Source organism: Varanus komodoensis, unplaced genomic scaffold, assembly GCF_004798865.1.
Source record: "Varanus komodoensis strain SLA01 unplaced genomic scaffold, ASM479886v1 scaffold17, whole genome shotgun sequence".
NCBI classification, from domain to species: Eukaryota; Metazoa; Chordata; class Lepidosauria; order Squamata; family Varanidae; genus Varanus; species Varanus komodoensis.
The window spans coordinates 19,007,439-19,024,857 of NW_025335505.1; the positions used below are offsets into that span (position 1 = coordinate 19,007,439).

The 17,419-nt window shown below is 38.1% G+C and overlaps 1 protein-coding gene across 1 annotated transcript in view; it reads right to left on the reverse strand.

Annotated features, from left to right (window-relative positions):
- Positions 1 to 2,707: 2,707 nt before the first annotated feature.
- LOC123021612 (myelin basic protein) overlaps positions 2,708 to 17,419 on the reverse strand; it is a 124,452-nt gene continuing 109,740 nt past the window's right edge. The window contains exons 5-9 of the mRNA XM_044426520.1: positions 13,481 to 13,591; positions 10,735 to 10,770; positions 9,394 to 9,426; positions 7,302 to 7,421; positions 2,708 to 4,432 (exon numbers count right to left, since the gene is read on the reverse strand). Of these exons, the coding sequence (XP_044282455.1) occupies positions 4,376 to 4,432; positions 7,302 to 7,421; positions 9,394 to 9,426; positions 10,735 to 10,770; positions 13,481 to 13,591 (357 nt within the window). The 3' untranslated portion in view covers positions 2,708 to 4,375. The remainder of the gene's footprint in view (positions 4,433 to 7,301; positions 7,422 to 9,393; positions 9,427 to 10,734; positions 10,771 to 13,480; positions 13,592 to 17,419) is intronic.

Genomic DNA, 17,419 nt, shown 5'->3' on the forward strand with positions numbered 1-17,419 from the left:
AAATCTAAAACTCTGTGTGAAGAAAAATGTATTCTAAATCCAAGAAAATAAATTCTGGAATATAATCTATTTCTAATTAGTACTCATTATACCATTTTTTACATGTTTGTGATGCCTCAAGGCAGCTTAGTTAAAATCACAATGCTGAATAATGGTAAAATTTCATAATTTACACAATTTACACTGGATCCACAACCATTTGGAAAGATTGGTATTTTTTCCCCGAAATGTAGATTGTTTTCATTCAGCTTATCTATTGTGAGTTAAAATAAAATTTAGCACTCATAGAACATTTTCACAGCTGAGTGGAATGCTGGTGTGCAGTGTAGAAAAACCTTAGAGCTTTCCATTCCAGGGAATAGCAAACACATTTGACAGACACCTTTCAACACTGATAATCTCAGAAATAATTTTAAAGCTCTTCAGTGAGACAATTTAAGTTTGAATTTAGTTACTTCCCTGGCCTTTGGAATTCTTTTAAAAAATGATTTTTTTTCAGTTTGAGGAAGAACCAATCCATGTGGTGCAGAATTCCATGTGGGAAAACATCCTTTCCACTTTGTAATTCCTTATTTCTTTATGGACTCGCTGCATTACGGTGTAGCAAGCACTACAAAACTGCAGAGCTGTGATGCATTGGCCAGGTGATACTTTTTGCCTGCTTAAAGTTTGTTAGTTAGATACACACTTACTTTCTTGCCCAACACATACCCCAAAGATGTTAGCTACCTTGTAGCCCGTCTTGTGCCAATGCTGTTGTGATTTTTATTTGTATCAAGTTGTTGTGTTTCCACACTTTAATTCCTTTTGGTGTTACAGCATGAGCAGGGCAACATAGGACAGTGTCTTGTTGTACAATAAGATGTTTTCCTAGAGTTTGTTTTGTCATTAGAAGCTCAGGTGACGGCGGTGGCGAGGAGCGCTTTCCTTCAACTTCGGCTGATCCATCAGCTGCGTCCCTATCTGGAGAACGATTGCCTGGTGACACATGCACTGGTAACTTCCCGATTAGACTTCTGTAACACGTTCTACGTGGGGCTACCCTTGAAGACGATCCGGATACTTCAATTGGTGCAAAACAGAGCTGCCAGGTTGCTGACGGGGACTGGGCGTTGTTCTCATATAACCCCAGTTCTCCATCAGCTTCACTGACTCCCCATTGAAGTCCGGGCCCAATTCAAGGTGTTGGTTATCACCTATAAAGACCTTAACAGCTTGGGACCTGGTTATCCAAAGGAGCGCTTGCGTCCATATATGCCCTCCCGTCCCTTCTCCGGGAACCCTCCATGAAAGATATTAGGAGGGTGCGTATCCGGAGGAGGGTCTTCTCTGCGGTGATGCCCCACCTATGGAATGCGCTTCCCAGAGAGGTCTGCCTGGCACTGTCGTTATTTGTTTTTCGGCGTCAGGCCAAGACCTTTTTATTTAAAAGTTATTTTAATTGTTAACTTATGAATTGTATTTATGGGATTTTTAGGTATATGCCGAGATGCTTCCAGTTTTTTAACTCTAATTGTACAAATTTTTTATTTATGTTTATTTATTATTGTTGTAAGCCGCCCCGAGGCTTTTTGCGAATGGGGTGGCATAAAAATGGTTTAAATAAATAAATAAGATATAGGCATTTTACTAGACTTTTAGTAAAAATTTTACTAGACTTTTTTACTGTGACATTTGACTGATGTCAAGGACTGATCAGAAACATCACATGAAATGGGAGTCCTCACTGTATTAATGGGAATATATAAATATATCAGCAGTTATCCCAAGCATTCAAAGTAACTTACTCCTGAACGGCACCTATGTACAATTAGTAAGTGATGGAGAAGCCAAAGAAGGTTGGTACTCTGTGCTTAACTGTCAGGTAGGTGTAAATGTTTACCATGGTGTAAGGACACACATATGACTGAATACGTGTTTGTAAAACAAAACAGGAAAAAGATCCCTGCAGTTTAGTTTTCTGTGCAGAGGATTTTTATATGCAGTGGCATTCCCTTAACTTAAACATCGACTTAAATCGCTGAAATACTGCAATCCAGATATAGGTTTATCACCTAAGTAGAAATAGGTGGGAGTAGAGAGTAAGTGGACTGTAGGAACTACTGGATATCTTTAGTGCATAGCATGTGGAGGACTGAACAGTTCTTTGCTGTCTCTGGTATGAACAACAGTTTTCATATTGATACTTTTGTGTCCTGGGATTACTATAAAGAGTAAATCATTTGCTGCTCCAAGCTAGATTTGAGTTCTTTGTTCAAAATCCCAGAATCTGGAAAAAAGGATGTGGGAGTCTTGCATTGACACACAGGCTATACAATTGCATTTGTTGTTTTGAAATAACTGTATGTATGGAGTCAGACTTGTCACCCTTTGCCAGGCATACTACCTTGGCAGTTCACCTCTTGCATTTTAAAGAATTCTAAACAATTGTGTAAAAGATGGCTATTTGACACTTCCAAAGGAGTAGAATATAGCAAGCAAAGATGTGAAGGAAATAATTTGTTCAAATTTGCATTTATCAAAAATATACAAAAATTCTAAAATTTGTATATCAAAAATATACAAAAATTCTTAAAGTATTTCATACAGTCAGTGAAGTTTTCCATATACTTCAGTTATCCAGTTTGGTGTTCTGCAAGATTCGCCTTAAGACCCTTGTATAAACCCTTAAAAAAATTCTCCAAATTTCATTAAAAGTTGAGTATTTTATTTCAATATTGATTTTTAGGAGTTGTATTCATACACTTTTAAGAACAATACACTTAAATGAAACTCACTATTATGTTGTGGAATACACAACCAGATGAGGCTACACATAGAAAAATTCACATAGCCAACAACAGTTTGAATGATGTTATAGGTGTGTGTGCTGACCAGTTCTGGAATTCTGCTTTATCTAGTTTCTGTGTTGATCTACCCTCTCACCTTTCTTGCTGCATATTAAGAATGTTGCTTGAATCCTCTGGTAGATTAAGATGATCTATCATTAACAAGAACAACATCCATTATATGCCGGTTGGCATTAACATTGGTATTTCTGGATATTCATAAGCTTAACTAAAGGCAGGTGTCATCTTAGTCTTAACTATACTGTCTATATCAGATAAGCTCAGTAAAGTATTACATGAGTAAAGGAAGGTCATTTAGAGACAGAACAGGTTGAATATTATAAAACAGTGCAATTCAGAAGAGCATTTTTATGTAGATGGGTAGACCCATTTCCACATGTGTTTATCTTAGTATATGGGTGAATTGTTAATGCCTATCTCTAGTTCACTAATTTTAATGTATATAAGCTACAACACAACAGTATAGTTTGCTCTGGTGCACTGCATGTTAACTTTGCTGCACTAACAGGACAGGTAGAAATGCTAACTTTACATGTGCAGTTACTAGCTGAAACTTCATAACCGAAGGGCTTTCTGTAATTTAGAAATTAGACTTTTTTTTGTTTTAGCTGCAGAAAAGCTTACTTTGCAGCCAGTGCCTGTATGGAGCTGTGGGCGCATCCATAGTTCACATTCCAAGTGGTTTTCCTTCTTTTGGGTTTATCCCTGATGTTGTAAAGCTAGTCTAATTCAAGTTTGATATCCTTTTTTCCTTCTCCCAGCCACTCATAATTCCTAATAAGTTGGGTGTGATGAGCAATTTGCCATGCCCAAGAAGCTCCTTAAAATGGATATAATTCCTTATTACAATTGCTCAGTCTCATTGAAACAGTAACAGCTGCCTTCTCCCACATCGCAACATGCCTTGAACACCCAATTTAATATACCTTTCCATGACTGCCTAATCCAGTTAGGAAAATAAAATGAAATTGTGAAAGAAAAGGGCTACTGAAAAAATAATAATAATAAATCAAAACTAAATCATAAAAAATGGATAAACAGTCCTTACAACTTCTGCACATGTGTTTATTATCATTGGTTTACAGCAGAGATCTCAAAGGTTCATTAATGGCAACACTAATCTAGACAATTTATGTGTTTTATGTTGTTATTGAGGTTAAGTGAAAAAGAAATCTGAAAGGGACTTAATGTGCGAGCTTCAAAAATTAAGGCCTTATATTCTTTGGGGACACCTTGAAGAAGAATGAATAATATTGGGAATTTTGTTACTTTCTCTAAAGTCATGCTGACAGCAAGTAAAAGCTTTACTGCAAGTTTAGGAAATACTTTCTGTTTGCTTGCTTTTGTTTAACTGTTGGTCAGCATTTGCCAATACAATTTTTTATACTCTTGCTGCATACACAGCTCAACTGACATTAACAAATAGATTGTATTTCTACCTAGGGAATTCTGCAATTTGTTATTGAACTTTTAAGGCAACTATGTTATGAAGCAGAGAACGTAGCCTTTGGTGACAATCTAGAGCTTCAGCGCCTAGCAATGGGAGAGCCAGACCGGGAACCAGGTCGGGAACCAGAACCTCCCTTTGGAAAGAAAAAAAAATGAAATGAGGTTAATATGAGCATACTGCTCAGGTATGTGACACACAGCAAGTTTCATATCCTGTGATATAAATCAATCCCGATATTCTGCATTGACTATTCTGCATGACTAGTATCCAGTCTTCATTCAATTTTTGTTGAGATCCTAAACAGGGTCCTTTGTTTGATTGTGTGTCCTAGATTTCCTGAATGTTTTTATCTTTGACATATTGCATTTGGAAATACAGTTTTTCTTTCTGGAAATACTATTTCAAATATGGTTTTGCTATACACTGAGTTCATACTCATGACATGTCAGATAAACAAGGCCTGCTAGCATTTTCTATAATAAATTTCTTTAATTTTTATTAATAGATATGCGTTAATTATTTCTAGTAGATTCTCTTCATTGTTGCTGGAGACAACAGAGAGACCGAGTTCACTCAAACCAAACCAAAAAAGGGGAAATTCATTTGCAGTTATACCTGCTTCCAGCTAATCTGGATATGGTTAACACCAGCAGTTACTACATTTCTGGGTTCTTAGCAAATAACTCTCAAGGGTGAGCACTCGTGGAATACCTTTAATTAACAACACTGAGTCATATTCTTTCTTTCTGCAATTCTGGTGTGTACTCTGAATGCTTTGACCAAGATAAGGAAAGGTGCTCTTCTAACTGCACATTTTAAAATTCCCTCCACATTGAAGATCCCAGTCACCCTGCTCTCCATCCATGTTCAGCTGCTATTGCAGCTACTGTGCACTTCCATTTTTCCACAAACATTCAGAAGAAAGGGAAGATCACTGCTCCCTTACTTGTGCAATGTTTTTTAGCTGTTGTAAATGCCAGCTAGAAAAAGCACTGGTGATCTGGCTAGGGAAACCACTTGCCTTGAAAGGCATTCTAGGTTCAGTTGAACTATTCACTTTATTTTGGTTTAGGATTTTCCCCTCCATTTCTGTATGGTATTTAGGTTTCTTTAAAGGTTAGCGGATACTTAGAGGCTACTTTGCTGTTCTTACGGTGCTAGCAAAGCGACAAACAAAAGGCAGGAGACCTAGAGAGTTTAGCTATGAAATGAGAACAGCAAGAAGTTTTAGGGATCTCTTTTTTGGATCTGTTCCCACCACAAATGCAAACTCGCATTTGTGTCTCTTGTAGAGTTGTGCTAAATGGTTTGTATTTTCTTCTTTCAATATTTCTCTGTTCATTTGTATTCTAAACTGCTACTGAGTAACATCATTGCTTACTTGTATCAATCAAAATAAGCAAAGTGTTGTAATTATATTTAATGGACTATTAATTATGTCCTATGAATCATTGATTTCTGCATTTTAAATTTCACAGAAATTTTCCTCTCATTAATTCTTGTTGAATGACTCATGCTTCAAAGAAAATGCTGGGTAAAGTATAAATAATGGGTGCCATTTCATATAAAGTTATTCATTAAGTAATCATGAATTTTTGAAAATGTTTATGATGTGGGAAACATTGCACTTACAGGAAGCTTGGATGAAATTGCCATAATATTTGATAGAAGAGAGCTTTATTGGTATACAAATCTAATGGTCAATTTTAATGGCATCTGTGTTAGAACTGAGAATTAGGTTAGTGTGTTTCTACCTAGAAACACATTCATGAAATTGAAAGTTTCACAAATCGTGCTTAGGACTAGATATATGTGAGAACATTTAAATGATTCTGCATAAAATAATCAATAGTATTGATTGGAAATAGTTCTGCATATTTTCTTCAGAGTGGTCCCTGTTTATTTCAGCTGAGCATGCTTTCACATGTCACAGCCTAATTCAGTGTATTTTGCCGAAGTCATATAACTTTGAGTATAACAATCATTTTTAAAACAGCCCATCAGGACAAATTAAAATGAAGCAATGTTTAGGGTCTTTGTTGAAAACAGATAGATGCTGAATGCCAGTTTTCATTTACGGTTTTGAATAAACTACACAGGTGATTAATTGTTTAAAATATGTCACATTTAGTCTTGCTGGGCAAGATACAGTGCTAGCAAAGACAGAATCCATGTTGTGCAACAGGTAATCCCACACTTTCATGTGAGGAAACCTTAAATTCTTCCAGTTTAGTCAGAATACCTTGATTTTGACTGTCATTCATTTCAGTAGGAGTAACAGTTATGATCCCACACAGATTTATTGGAAGCAAATCCTACTATGTTCAATAGAACTTACTTCAAGGTATATATTCATAGGATTACATCTTAAATTCTAGTACCTCATGTCAATTAGAGTGTGGTTCAAAATTTTCTCTCACTTGCAATATTCACATAATTTCTTACAACTCTTCACTAGTATGTTTTTAGTACAGTGATGTGTTGTATGAGAAACCATCAGTGTCTAATGACTAGAAGGCAGCTTTCTCATTTGCATCTCTAATAGGACCTACATCATCAAAACAGCTATTTGGCAAGGTAGTTTTGGGTGATTTTCCTCCTCCTGCACATCTGTTAGATGATGACCCTGTTTCCACCCTGTGCCATGTTGTACATCTCGTGTTTTATTTCTCAAGCCATATTCTTTATGAGGCGGCTTACTTGGCTTGCTGCTTGGGAGACATTGTGTGGATCATAGACGGTCAGCTATTGTTGCTGTAGCATGAGGAGTATTGGGTTATGTTATCAAGCATCAACATGCCCAACTTCTTTACAAATCTAACGTCCTTCCCTTTTACAAGTCATGTTGCTGGGATGATAGTTTAGGAGTATTTGCTCTGATTATCAGACAAATTTGTTATATGGCAATCTGATAGCTGGAGAATAATTTCTTCCTCTTCCTCTCACAATCTAGATTGTTTTGTTTTGGAAGTTTGTTTGTTTCCTTTTTTTTTTTACTTTACCAGTTTAAAGATTTTAGACAGTGTTCCCTGGCCATCGTGGTATCCCTTGTGTCCCTTGTGAGCATATTTATGCTCATAGAATTTGCCACTTCCATATCCAGGCTTGTGAGTTTCACCACCCTGCAAAAGAGAAATAGCAAATATTTCCAGTTTGACATTGGAATGCAATGTAGTAGAGTTTTCCTTCTGCTAGGAAAACTGAAGGGATGCTATTAAATGAGCCATGAGCCTGGAAGAATAGTCCTGCACTGTGATTACAGCCAACATACAAATGATATCACCATGGAGAGGACCCAGCAGATAAATGCATTCATCTTTCAAGCATGTCTTCCTTTGAAATCATTTTACTAAATATTTTTCATCAGAATGGGAAAAACAACACATTATGGAACACAAATGCTTACCTGTCAGTGCCATCCACTTTTTGAATGATAAAAAGTTGAAATAATCGTATAACATGATGAAGAGGTCTGGTACTTCAAGTATGATTTTTCATTTGATATCACATTCCACAACTGCAAAGTGGAGCTTTAATTTAAGAGCGTATTTTCCAGGATTGGTAAATACGCTGTGTCCATTGCAAACATGTGAACTTCCTTAACGAGCACAAACAAGGAAATGATCTCTTTTTTCAAAACTGCACTTCATATCAAAGTGATGAATCATTTCAATTAGTCTTGCTCACAGCAACCATGTTAAAGGATAAAAGAAAATTCAGTATCCAGAGCTGACTAAGTTACTGAGGTTGACAGGGCCATGCTGCTGCCTAATTGAGGAAATTACTAGGACCTGAATTGAGATCACTGAAGCATTTAACTGGGACCATAAAGCAATTCAAAATGTCCTTTAATGGATGGTAAAATATCTAGTGCAAGATGGACACTGACAATGTGTTCTTGAGCTAGGTGTACATTAATAGCCTATGGGATTCTTTTCATTTTATTACTTCCATGAACTTTTCTTTAGTTCTGCCACCTGGTAAAGACATTTTTCCATTCAAACATGCCTTTCCTGACTGAAGGGCCATCCATAGCCTTGTTGGTGAAATTTTAAATATACATGTGCATACATAAATTCACCACTTAGGAATTATTTAAATGTAGATCTATTTATTAATGTTATAAATAATAAAATAAACTTTTACTAAATCCAGGATGTTTTAAAGATGTTCTTCTTATAGCAGGAGTTTAACTTATTAGTAATTAAGGACAATGACAGACTAACCTATGTGCAAATTTTAAGCTAGTGCTGTAGAATTTGATCATTGTGACTAATTCAGTGATGTGGGTCATTGGAAAATTGCATTGGCTCAGTGTGGATGAATGCAAGAAAAAGCCCTTCAAAACGATCCATATTCAAAGTATGGACAATAGCTTTTTAAGTTCTATGTCTCTCAGTTACAGAACAATTTTTAAAGTTTAGCCATTTTTTTCCTCATCTGATTTGTAATTTTCTCTAGCTTGGGTTGGGAAATAACTCAGTGGAGAAAAATTTGTTCTGTGATGTGTGTGGTTGCATTACAATGCTCCAATATTTCCTTGTGGTGTTCTACTTAATGGTCATGTATAATTCAGCCTACAATGAAGAACAAAAGCTACTGTATAACTTCTACCTATCCCTTCTATCTGTTTCTTTAGGAAAAGATAGTCCTTGAAGAACGTACAAGGTGTTTATTAATGGCCATGTTGTGCCACTCTACAGAAGCTGTGCACATTTTATGATTGAACTGGAGTTATGCTATTCTTTCAAACAATTTTTTTAATATTCACACACACACACATATCAGTAGAATCTTTAAATGGCCTTAAAAGAAAGAAATATGCCATGCATTAAAGTTGCTCTGTGCTCAGGCAAAACAGATTTTAATTACACTGTAAGCTTGACAGGCCTCTGGATAAAAGCAAGCAACAAAAGTGGACATAAAGAAACTGCTTTGGAGCAAAAACCAATCAGGAAGAATAAAAAAAGCCAAAGTCAAAACATGAGTGTCAAGATTCTGAAGCAGCTGGAAAGGCAAAACAGGGAAAACAGATGCTTATTTGGGCCTCGGGAAAGCAAAACAGCTGCAAGGTAAAGCGTGTTCATCACCTACCCAGCTAAATCTGCTGAAGGATAATCCTCTTCCCTGCACATATAAGAAACAGAAACAGTGACAAGGTGACCACCATGGAACAAAAAGGCACTGGAGGTATACAAGAGTGGAATTATCAGTGAAAAAGGGTTTCTAAGCTAAGATCATACTTTCATAAATCAGGTGGCTGAGGGGCAGATTAGAGACATGCAGCGTCTTTTAGATTATCATCTTCAGGTTCTTGTAATCTTCTAGAACAGATTACTTCTCTAAAGCACATGCAAGTATTGCCAGAAATGGTTGGGAAAATCTGACTCCTTGCATAATTTGTAACTCTCTCATAATTACAACTGCCTAAAGTTAAATGAGGAAACTGCTATCAGTTTCTGCTTACATACATTTCTGCTTCAATCATACGATATGGATCTCTAAATGGCATGCTTTGCATTCATGATGCTTTGATTCAGTCTCGGTTTATGCATCAGGGTTTAGAAAGTCATTTGGCTGAGACCTAGATTTGAGATCAGTTTTCCAGCCTAGATTTAAGAATACTACTCCTCCATTTGGATTTTTATATTCTGTTGTCTTACATAATCTGGTATACTAAGAGGAATGGACTAGATATTTAGATCTGTGTGTTTTCCAGATTCAGTCCAAAAATTAAGACATATCTGAAAGCACATCTGAGCATTGTCCCTTCAAATACTCTAACTTCGAGGACTTGCAGTGCTTACCAAACTCTGTTTAATATTATTAGATTTTTGTCCTAGATTTCATAAGCCTTTCAACAATAGGGAAATCCAGTGGATGTGTATGTAAATGTGGGTCTGCCAAGATTCCCTTCAAAGCTATGAGGTAGACAGGCTTCACTGTTGCAAGGTGGAGTTGACATGGCAAAGTTGAGTACAGCTTCCCGCTGGAGTTTATTGATGTATGTAATCACCCCTGAAAGCAGTGCAGGGATGAAAACAGGGCAAGAAAGGCACACGGTTCAGCACCAGCCTGAACATATAAAGAAACATGAAAGCAGAGCAGTGAGAGTGTTGATGAAAGCCTAATAGTTGGTATTGGGCCAACTGTGGTCTTTGAAGATGGCCCTGAAGAAGATGGGCTGATAACCGTTTGTGTGCTTCAAAATCTATTCTGTCTTTGGAGGAATCAGGGAAAGAGCGTCATGCTTTCCGATCAGGCATACGGCTGCTTTAAGACTTCACTGTGCATGTTTTAAGGTGCAGTTTACATTGCATAGTAGCATTCTGGGAGGGTGGGGGAGTAGAAGTAATTCTAAATAAGGAATCCTGGTTCTCCGTCCTTAATGAAACACGCATTGTGGAAGTGCAATGTTCATAATGGAATATTTACCTTTGCTTGCAGAGGAGGAGTTGTCCTGGGTGACACCTGAAAAACGGTATAAAATTTAAAATAAGAACAAGTAGGAAGTACAACAACAATAACAAAAGTAGTGAGGCATGTATGTTCTCTTCTAGGATATTCCATTATATTTCCCTCAGCCCTGATTTTCTGTTTCTTCCATCCCCAACAGCCAGCCACTAGGCTTAGCTCACTGAGCATGCCCAGGCTTCACTGGGGTTCATTGGTGACCATGTAAGGAGTTAATGGCCATTTTTTGTATCTAAACTTGCACAGGATTGTGTCATGAACTGTTTTCTTTGCAGTTTTTTCCTGCATTCACAAGTGGAAGCCAATTAATTGGAACAGAGGAAGGGTAATTAATGTGAACCAGAATGTCTTATATTTTGGTTTAACTTGTGTTACTGGGGAAAGGAGGAGAAATAGACCCAGGGTGTTGCTTTCAGCAGTTGTTATGTATCTCCCATGATGTCTAGTTCTCCCCTAAGTCAAATATGCAATGAGCTATATTTTCTTTGATTGTCTACCTATTTATTTGAATTTCAATTGCTTCCTTTTTCTGAGGTTCAAGGTTGGAAACAGTCAGTTCTTAAAACTCCATGCGCAATTTCAGATAAATCCTCTATTTCTATGGCTGTTTGGCTGTGCATAGAAAGGTGAGACTGAGGGATTCATTAATATCTGTACAACTGCAGGAAACTAGAAAACTTTATCCCTGTGCTTAAGCTGCGTTTTTCTATTTCTTTTTTTTGGTAAGGCCATTTTCTTCATGTCTAACCAGGAATGGGCATCTCTCTCCACCCAAGCATGTTCTATCATGAAGCACTGCAGTTTCCACAGGGAATTCTGTCCATAGTTTTGAAGAATGACTGGGGTTAGGGAGAGAGGCTGAAGCCATCATTTGAAGTGGCAGCCAAGCTGTTTCATTTTTCTAGTAGCATTATAGAAGATGAAGAAAAACCACAAGCAGCATTTCATTTTCAAAGGTAAGGCCACTCTTGCCCAAAAGAATTTGATTCCATGCAAGAATCCAGATTTGGGAAGCACATAAACACATGCTAAATCATTTGTATATTCTGTTGGGAGTGAGAAGGATTGTGGCTTTGGGTGTTTACCCTCAAGGATTGCAGGCTGGACTTCAGAAGAATCCAAATTGGAATGTGAAACAGAATAGGAGGTGGCTAGAGTGGATGGCCTGTGCCAGGATACCAAAATGAAAGAAGCAGAGGTGCTTATTCCAAGGTGAGGCCCCTCAGGTGGGGAAGGCAGCCCATGGGAATATTCAAGATACACAGCAGGCAGGAAGAGACCCTGAACATGTGAGTTTCTCATATGTGGACCAGGCAGGCTTGGCTCTTGACCACCTGCCATGGCATCAGCAGAAAACAGTGGCCTAATTGCAGGGTTGGTGTGTGGAGAGGAGGTGTGCTCATTTTCAGAAGACCCCTTCTGAAGGCGTGGTGCCAAAGCATACTCATAAGGAGAGTTTCTGGAGGCGAATACAGATTGGATGCAACAAACTGCTCTGTGCATGCTCAGAGATTCATTCTGGGTGAATTGTGATTTTGGGTCAAGAATACATTGCAAGAAAAGTGGTCTGTGGCTTTTGGATGCTCAAAGGAAGAATCTAAGCTTTAACATGTCTATTAAAGAGAATGCAAAAGCATCTCTCTAGAATGACCTGACCCTTAGGGATTTCTGAGGGCTTACCTCTTAGTATAGAAACAGCTCAGTTTGAAAATGGAAAAACTCTGCCTCTGAAATGACAGCCTTTAGCAGGTATTCCAACTAGCGCTATTTGTGCCTCCAGATTTGTTTGCTTGGTCTATGATTTCAAACAACAATCTTTAAATGCCATTCATTCATTCTACTCATGACTGCCTAACACAGTCAGTTAAGAGTAGAACATTCAATACAAAGCAAACAATGATCCCAGACTGGTTTCTTTCAAGAAAGACAGATACAGACTGGGGAAGGGGGAAAGAGTTGAAAACAGAATTAGTACCTGAAGACTTGCTTTTAGAATTGGATGATTTGCAATCATTGTTCCTTTAATGCTCCTTACCCAGAAATAAATTCCAGAGAGTTCAACAGGACTTACTTTCAGATAACTGTACATAGGATTGCAGCTTCCATGACAATTTTGCCTCTTCATAAGTAAACTTGGGCAATTATTTTATAATTGATAATTATAATGAAAAGTAGATACTAACTTTCCTAAATAATAAATATAACTATGTCATTTTCTTGCAGAGGATTCTTTTCTCTCTCTTTCCTCTCAGTCACAAATAACCTCATTCATTCAAGAACTGGCTGGTCATTTCATTGTAGAAATATCTCCAAAGGGGATACCATATTAGTCTTTTGCAGCAAAAACAGCAAAGAGTCTTGCTGTTTAAGTGCACCTTAAACACTTATGAATGATTTCAGGAATAAGCTACTGTAGATGAATTTCTCCAAAAGTTCATTCCAGAACAAAATGGTTTGTAAAATGCAACATGACTCTTCGTTGTCATTGTAGGAGAACATGACATGTTCATACAACTATTTCTTCTGCAGAATGCATATGGCAGATTTCATGTGTGGGAGATTTGTGAGTCTATTGGAATGCATTTGGAATTACAGATTTAGGGAATGGTTTCTGCTGGGCTTGGCTATCAAAAATAAAAGGCACACACACACTTTTATCATTGTGTCTATTCACCTTGGATCCCTGACCAAGGTGAGAGAAACTTACAATGTTCTTGAAGAAGTGGACTACTGGGTTGTCATCCACGTATCGTCCGTGCTGAGACCTTGGATGAGGCAGGGAACTTACATGGCTAGCTCTGGCAGCGTGATGATAGTCCTGAAAGACAGGATAGGTTATATCTGTCAATATGCAACCTGAATAGAATCCATGTTCCCCTTTGGAAAGAAAAATTCTAGCAGGGTCCTTAAAGAAAGAAAAATGATGATGATGGAAATAGACACTGGATACAGAAGAACATAAGAAGAGCCCTGATGGACAAGGCTGACGTTCCATCCAGTCCAACATAATCTACCAACAATGTCCCGTCGGATATATTTAAGTGGCCCAGAAACCAGGCCCATAGCAGCAACTGCCTGCTTGACTTGTTAACATGAAGCTGGTGTTAGAGATGTTCCCCATGAACAATGTAGTTCTATTTACCTTTCCTGCCTAAAAAAACCAGCAATCTTATCCTCCATGAGTTTATCTCATTTCCTTCTAAGGATGAGGAAGCATCAGTCCACTATTATTTTTCACAAATTTATTTCCATTATGATGTTTAATGAAGCCTTGCACATTTACAAAGATCTGTGCCTGGTGGATGAGCATTTCTCTGCTTTCACTCCTCAACTTGCTCTGCCCCTTGAAAAGATGTGCATTGGAATTTTGCTATTAATTTTTATGAAGTTGAGTTAGACCTCTGTTCCGTCTGGTGCCATCCAGTGTGACCCATCAGGGGCTCAGGCAGAGGTCTTTCCAGACCCTTTTGGGTGGAAGCCCTAGGAACCTGGATCATCCTCCATGCAGATCATGGCACTGCTGCTGAACAATGGCTACAATGTGTATCTGTCTCTTGCTGAATAAAAAGGACAAGTTGGACAGAGGTCTCTGGTGGTTACAGTCCCCAATTAGTCAACAGTTAATATGCTTTTGAAGTGGAAATATTTTTTGTAAGATTAGGCTACTCAAGAGATGGGCAACTTGTGGTCCTCCAGGGGTTCTTTTTCTCATGCAGTTCCCGTTATCCCCCACCATTAGCTATGCAGGCTTTGGATGATGGGAAATGTAGGCCAAAATATGCAGAGAACTTCTCTGTGTTCATCTGATGGCTACAAAAGGCCATTTGGCATGTGGCAGCCTCTTGTAAACATACCTTTCACAATTTTAGGAGGAATGGTTCAGAGTCCTCTACCATGCATGTGATAAATTATCTCATTAAAAAGTTAACATAAATTATGAAGAAAATCTCCCTACATAATTCTTGACAAGTTTCTGGCTCTTGGTAATGATCATCTGTATCCACCAAGAGTCTTAGTTTGGAGAAAAAGAACAAAAATAGAGAGAAAACAAAGCAATAACTTTTATTGGTCCAAGTAATACAATCCTGGATGCTTCCAAGTTATGGAGAAATCTTTAGGCATTAGTGTTTAAAAGGTATATTTTAGAAAAGAAATAAAATATGAAGTTACATACCAAAGCTGTTATTAACCAAAAAGTGTGGATTTTTCTTTGCCGCTAATGTTTGATCAGAAATTTTATTATCTGGGTTACAAATTTTGCCAGAAAGCCTTAGCTAGTTGCTCAACGAAACAAGTTAGCAAAAGTTCAGTGGGATGCATGAACAATGCTCAGCTGGGAAACAGAAATCAAGTTTCTATATCCGCTGATCTCAGGTGTCACAGGATCCTTGTAATATAGAGAAAATAACAAATGCAAAAGAGGCTGGTCATTATATTTATATTAGCAAAGCCAGAAGTAAATTTGGAGTGCATGTTAGATAAAGACAACTGCAACCTGCAGCAAGATGTTGCAGTGTACAGTGCTCCTGTTTAAGATGCTATTTCCTTCCACACCCATCCAGCCTTGGAGTCCCCGTTGATCCAAAAGTCATTATCCTCTGGCCATTCAGTAGTGTCTAATGATACAACTGATGCTATGGACACACCTGGTTGGTTGAATTCTATCTCCCCCCACGGTATCCTTTGCGCAGGGACCCTCCACAGCAGAACTAAGGCTTATGTTGGAGCTGCACAAAAGGAATGTAGCCATCTGTTGAACACTTCCAGTCCTTATCCAGCTATTTTGCAACTTTTTTCCCTAATGCTTTTTCTGTCCTTCTGGAAATCTTCTGGTTTCTCGAGCTCACTGATAATTCTTCCCTGTGGGTGCTGCTGCTGCTTTGGCTACTGTATGTAGGCAATAGCATTCATGCCTGAATATTGGGAATAAGGAGAACAAAATCTTTCTTATTCCATTCAGCCAGGCATGGACTTCTCCTATTTTCTTTCCCCTTGCTCCAAGGCTCAGTCGGCATTCCATGGGCATTGCTCATGCTCAGTCTTTTTGAACTTTTTGCTTCTTTTACTCCTCTCCGCCCCATGCCTTTTGTACTTCTGCAACCCCGGGGTTTTCCCCAAGCCTCTTGTGCATGGATGGTGCTATTTTAGCTAGATTAGGGCCAAATACAATACCTAAGATCACTATTAGAATATGATGAGAAAAACGGTGGTGATGATGATGGTTTACTCCACATCTTATTTGATTTACTGAATGGTGGATGAAACCCTTGACATTCTGCTATCCTGAAAATGCATCTGATCTTTTAAAGCAACCACAATCCAGAATTAGTTAAATGGGCTTAAAATGCGCTGAACATTCTTTGGCTTGCATCCCTTGCTGACTGCAATTATAACCAATTTTACTCTCTAAATACCTGAGACTTAGCTACTTTTCCATGCTGCCTGATGTTGAATTCTGTGGAACTTGAAAGCTCCCATCGTCCTACATCAATGGAAATCCTGACCTTGCTCTTGTGCCTTGCCAAAGCATTGTGAGATGGATCCCTGAAGTACTAAGTAAAATAAAGTTTGATGAGCACTACATGTAGAATATGGAAGGATATATATTTTGGAGTATCAGTCTCATGCTCTTGTCTCATTAACAGCAAATGTACACTTACCTTCTCTTCCATGGTAGCCAAAATCCAGTGCTGAGCACAGTGTCTGAATGTTTCATGCTTACAACTGTTGCTAATCATGCTTAACAAGTTGCTTACCAGTGATCACTTGGGAGGAGAAGGCATATTTCACAAGACTCTGCAAAAACCTTGGGATCTGATGTAGCAACTATAAATTCCTTTCTCGTTGTTTAAGTTGATAGTTTGAGATATACAGTATCTTGTGGGAAAAACATAGACTGTGGGGTGCAAGCACACCACATCCTTTTGAATAAGCTTCACTACTCTCAACCCACTGCCATCACGTTTGTGGCAGTTGTGGTGACAAAAAAATTGGAGGTGAGAAGTGTGGCCCACCATCCCCAGAAGTTGACCTCCCTTGACTTCATGAAGACTTGCAAACATGTTTAGGTCTAAGCAGTCAAAATTGGATTGACTCTATGAAGACAAATATTTAATTTTTTCCATAGTCTGACACATTCTTTAAAAGCTGTCAATGGCAGAGAAAACAAATACTATGAAGCAAGTGCAGCTTGCTTCAATGTGGCTGTTTTGACTTGTGATATTCCAGAATTATGCAAGCAAACATCTGGGCCTAAAATGCAATTTATATATAAATTATTTTTAATGGATGCTGCATATTTATGGCTTCTGTATCAAAATGTTCCAACCCCTGTATTTTAAGTAATTGAGGTCACAATCCAGTCACCTTTTACATATAAGTAGTTCACAGACTGATGTTTCCTGCTGTTCCTATCAGCTTGTGGTAGGGCAGATAAGTGGATTTGCTTAGCATTCTAACGAAAGAAAGAAAAAAGAGGAAGCATTTCTGAGGTCTTCCCTCAGGCAAGATACAAAAGCATCTGCTTAGTTCCTATCACCATCAGTCATCATCATTGCTTTTATCCAACTTGAAGTTTTAAACAGAGGGTGCTTTACACATGTCCATATATCAAGATAAGTCAAGGCAATAGTGTTGCTTGTGCACA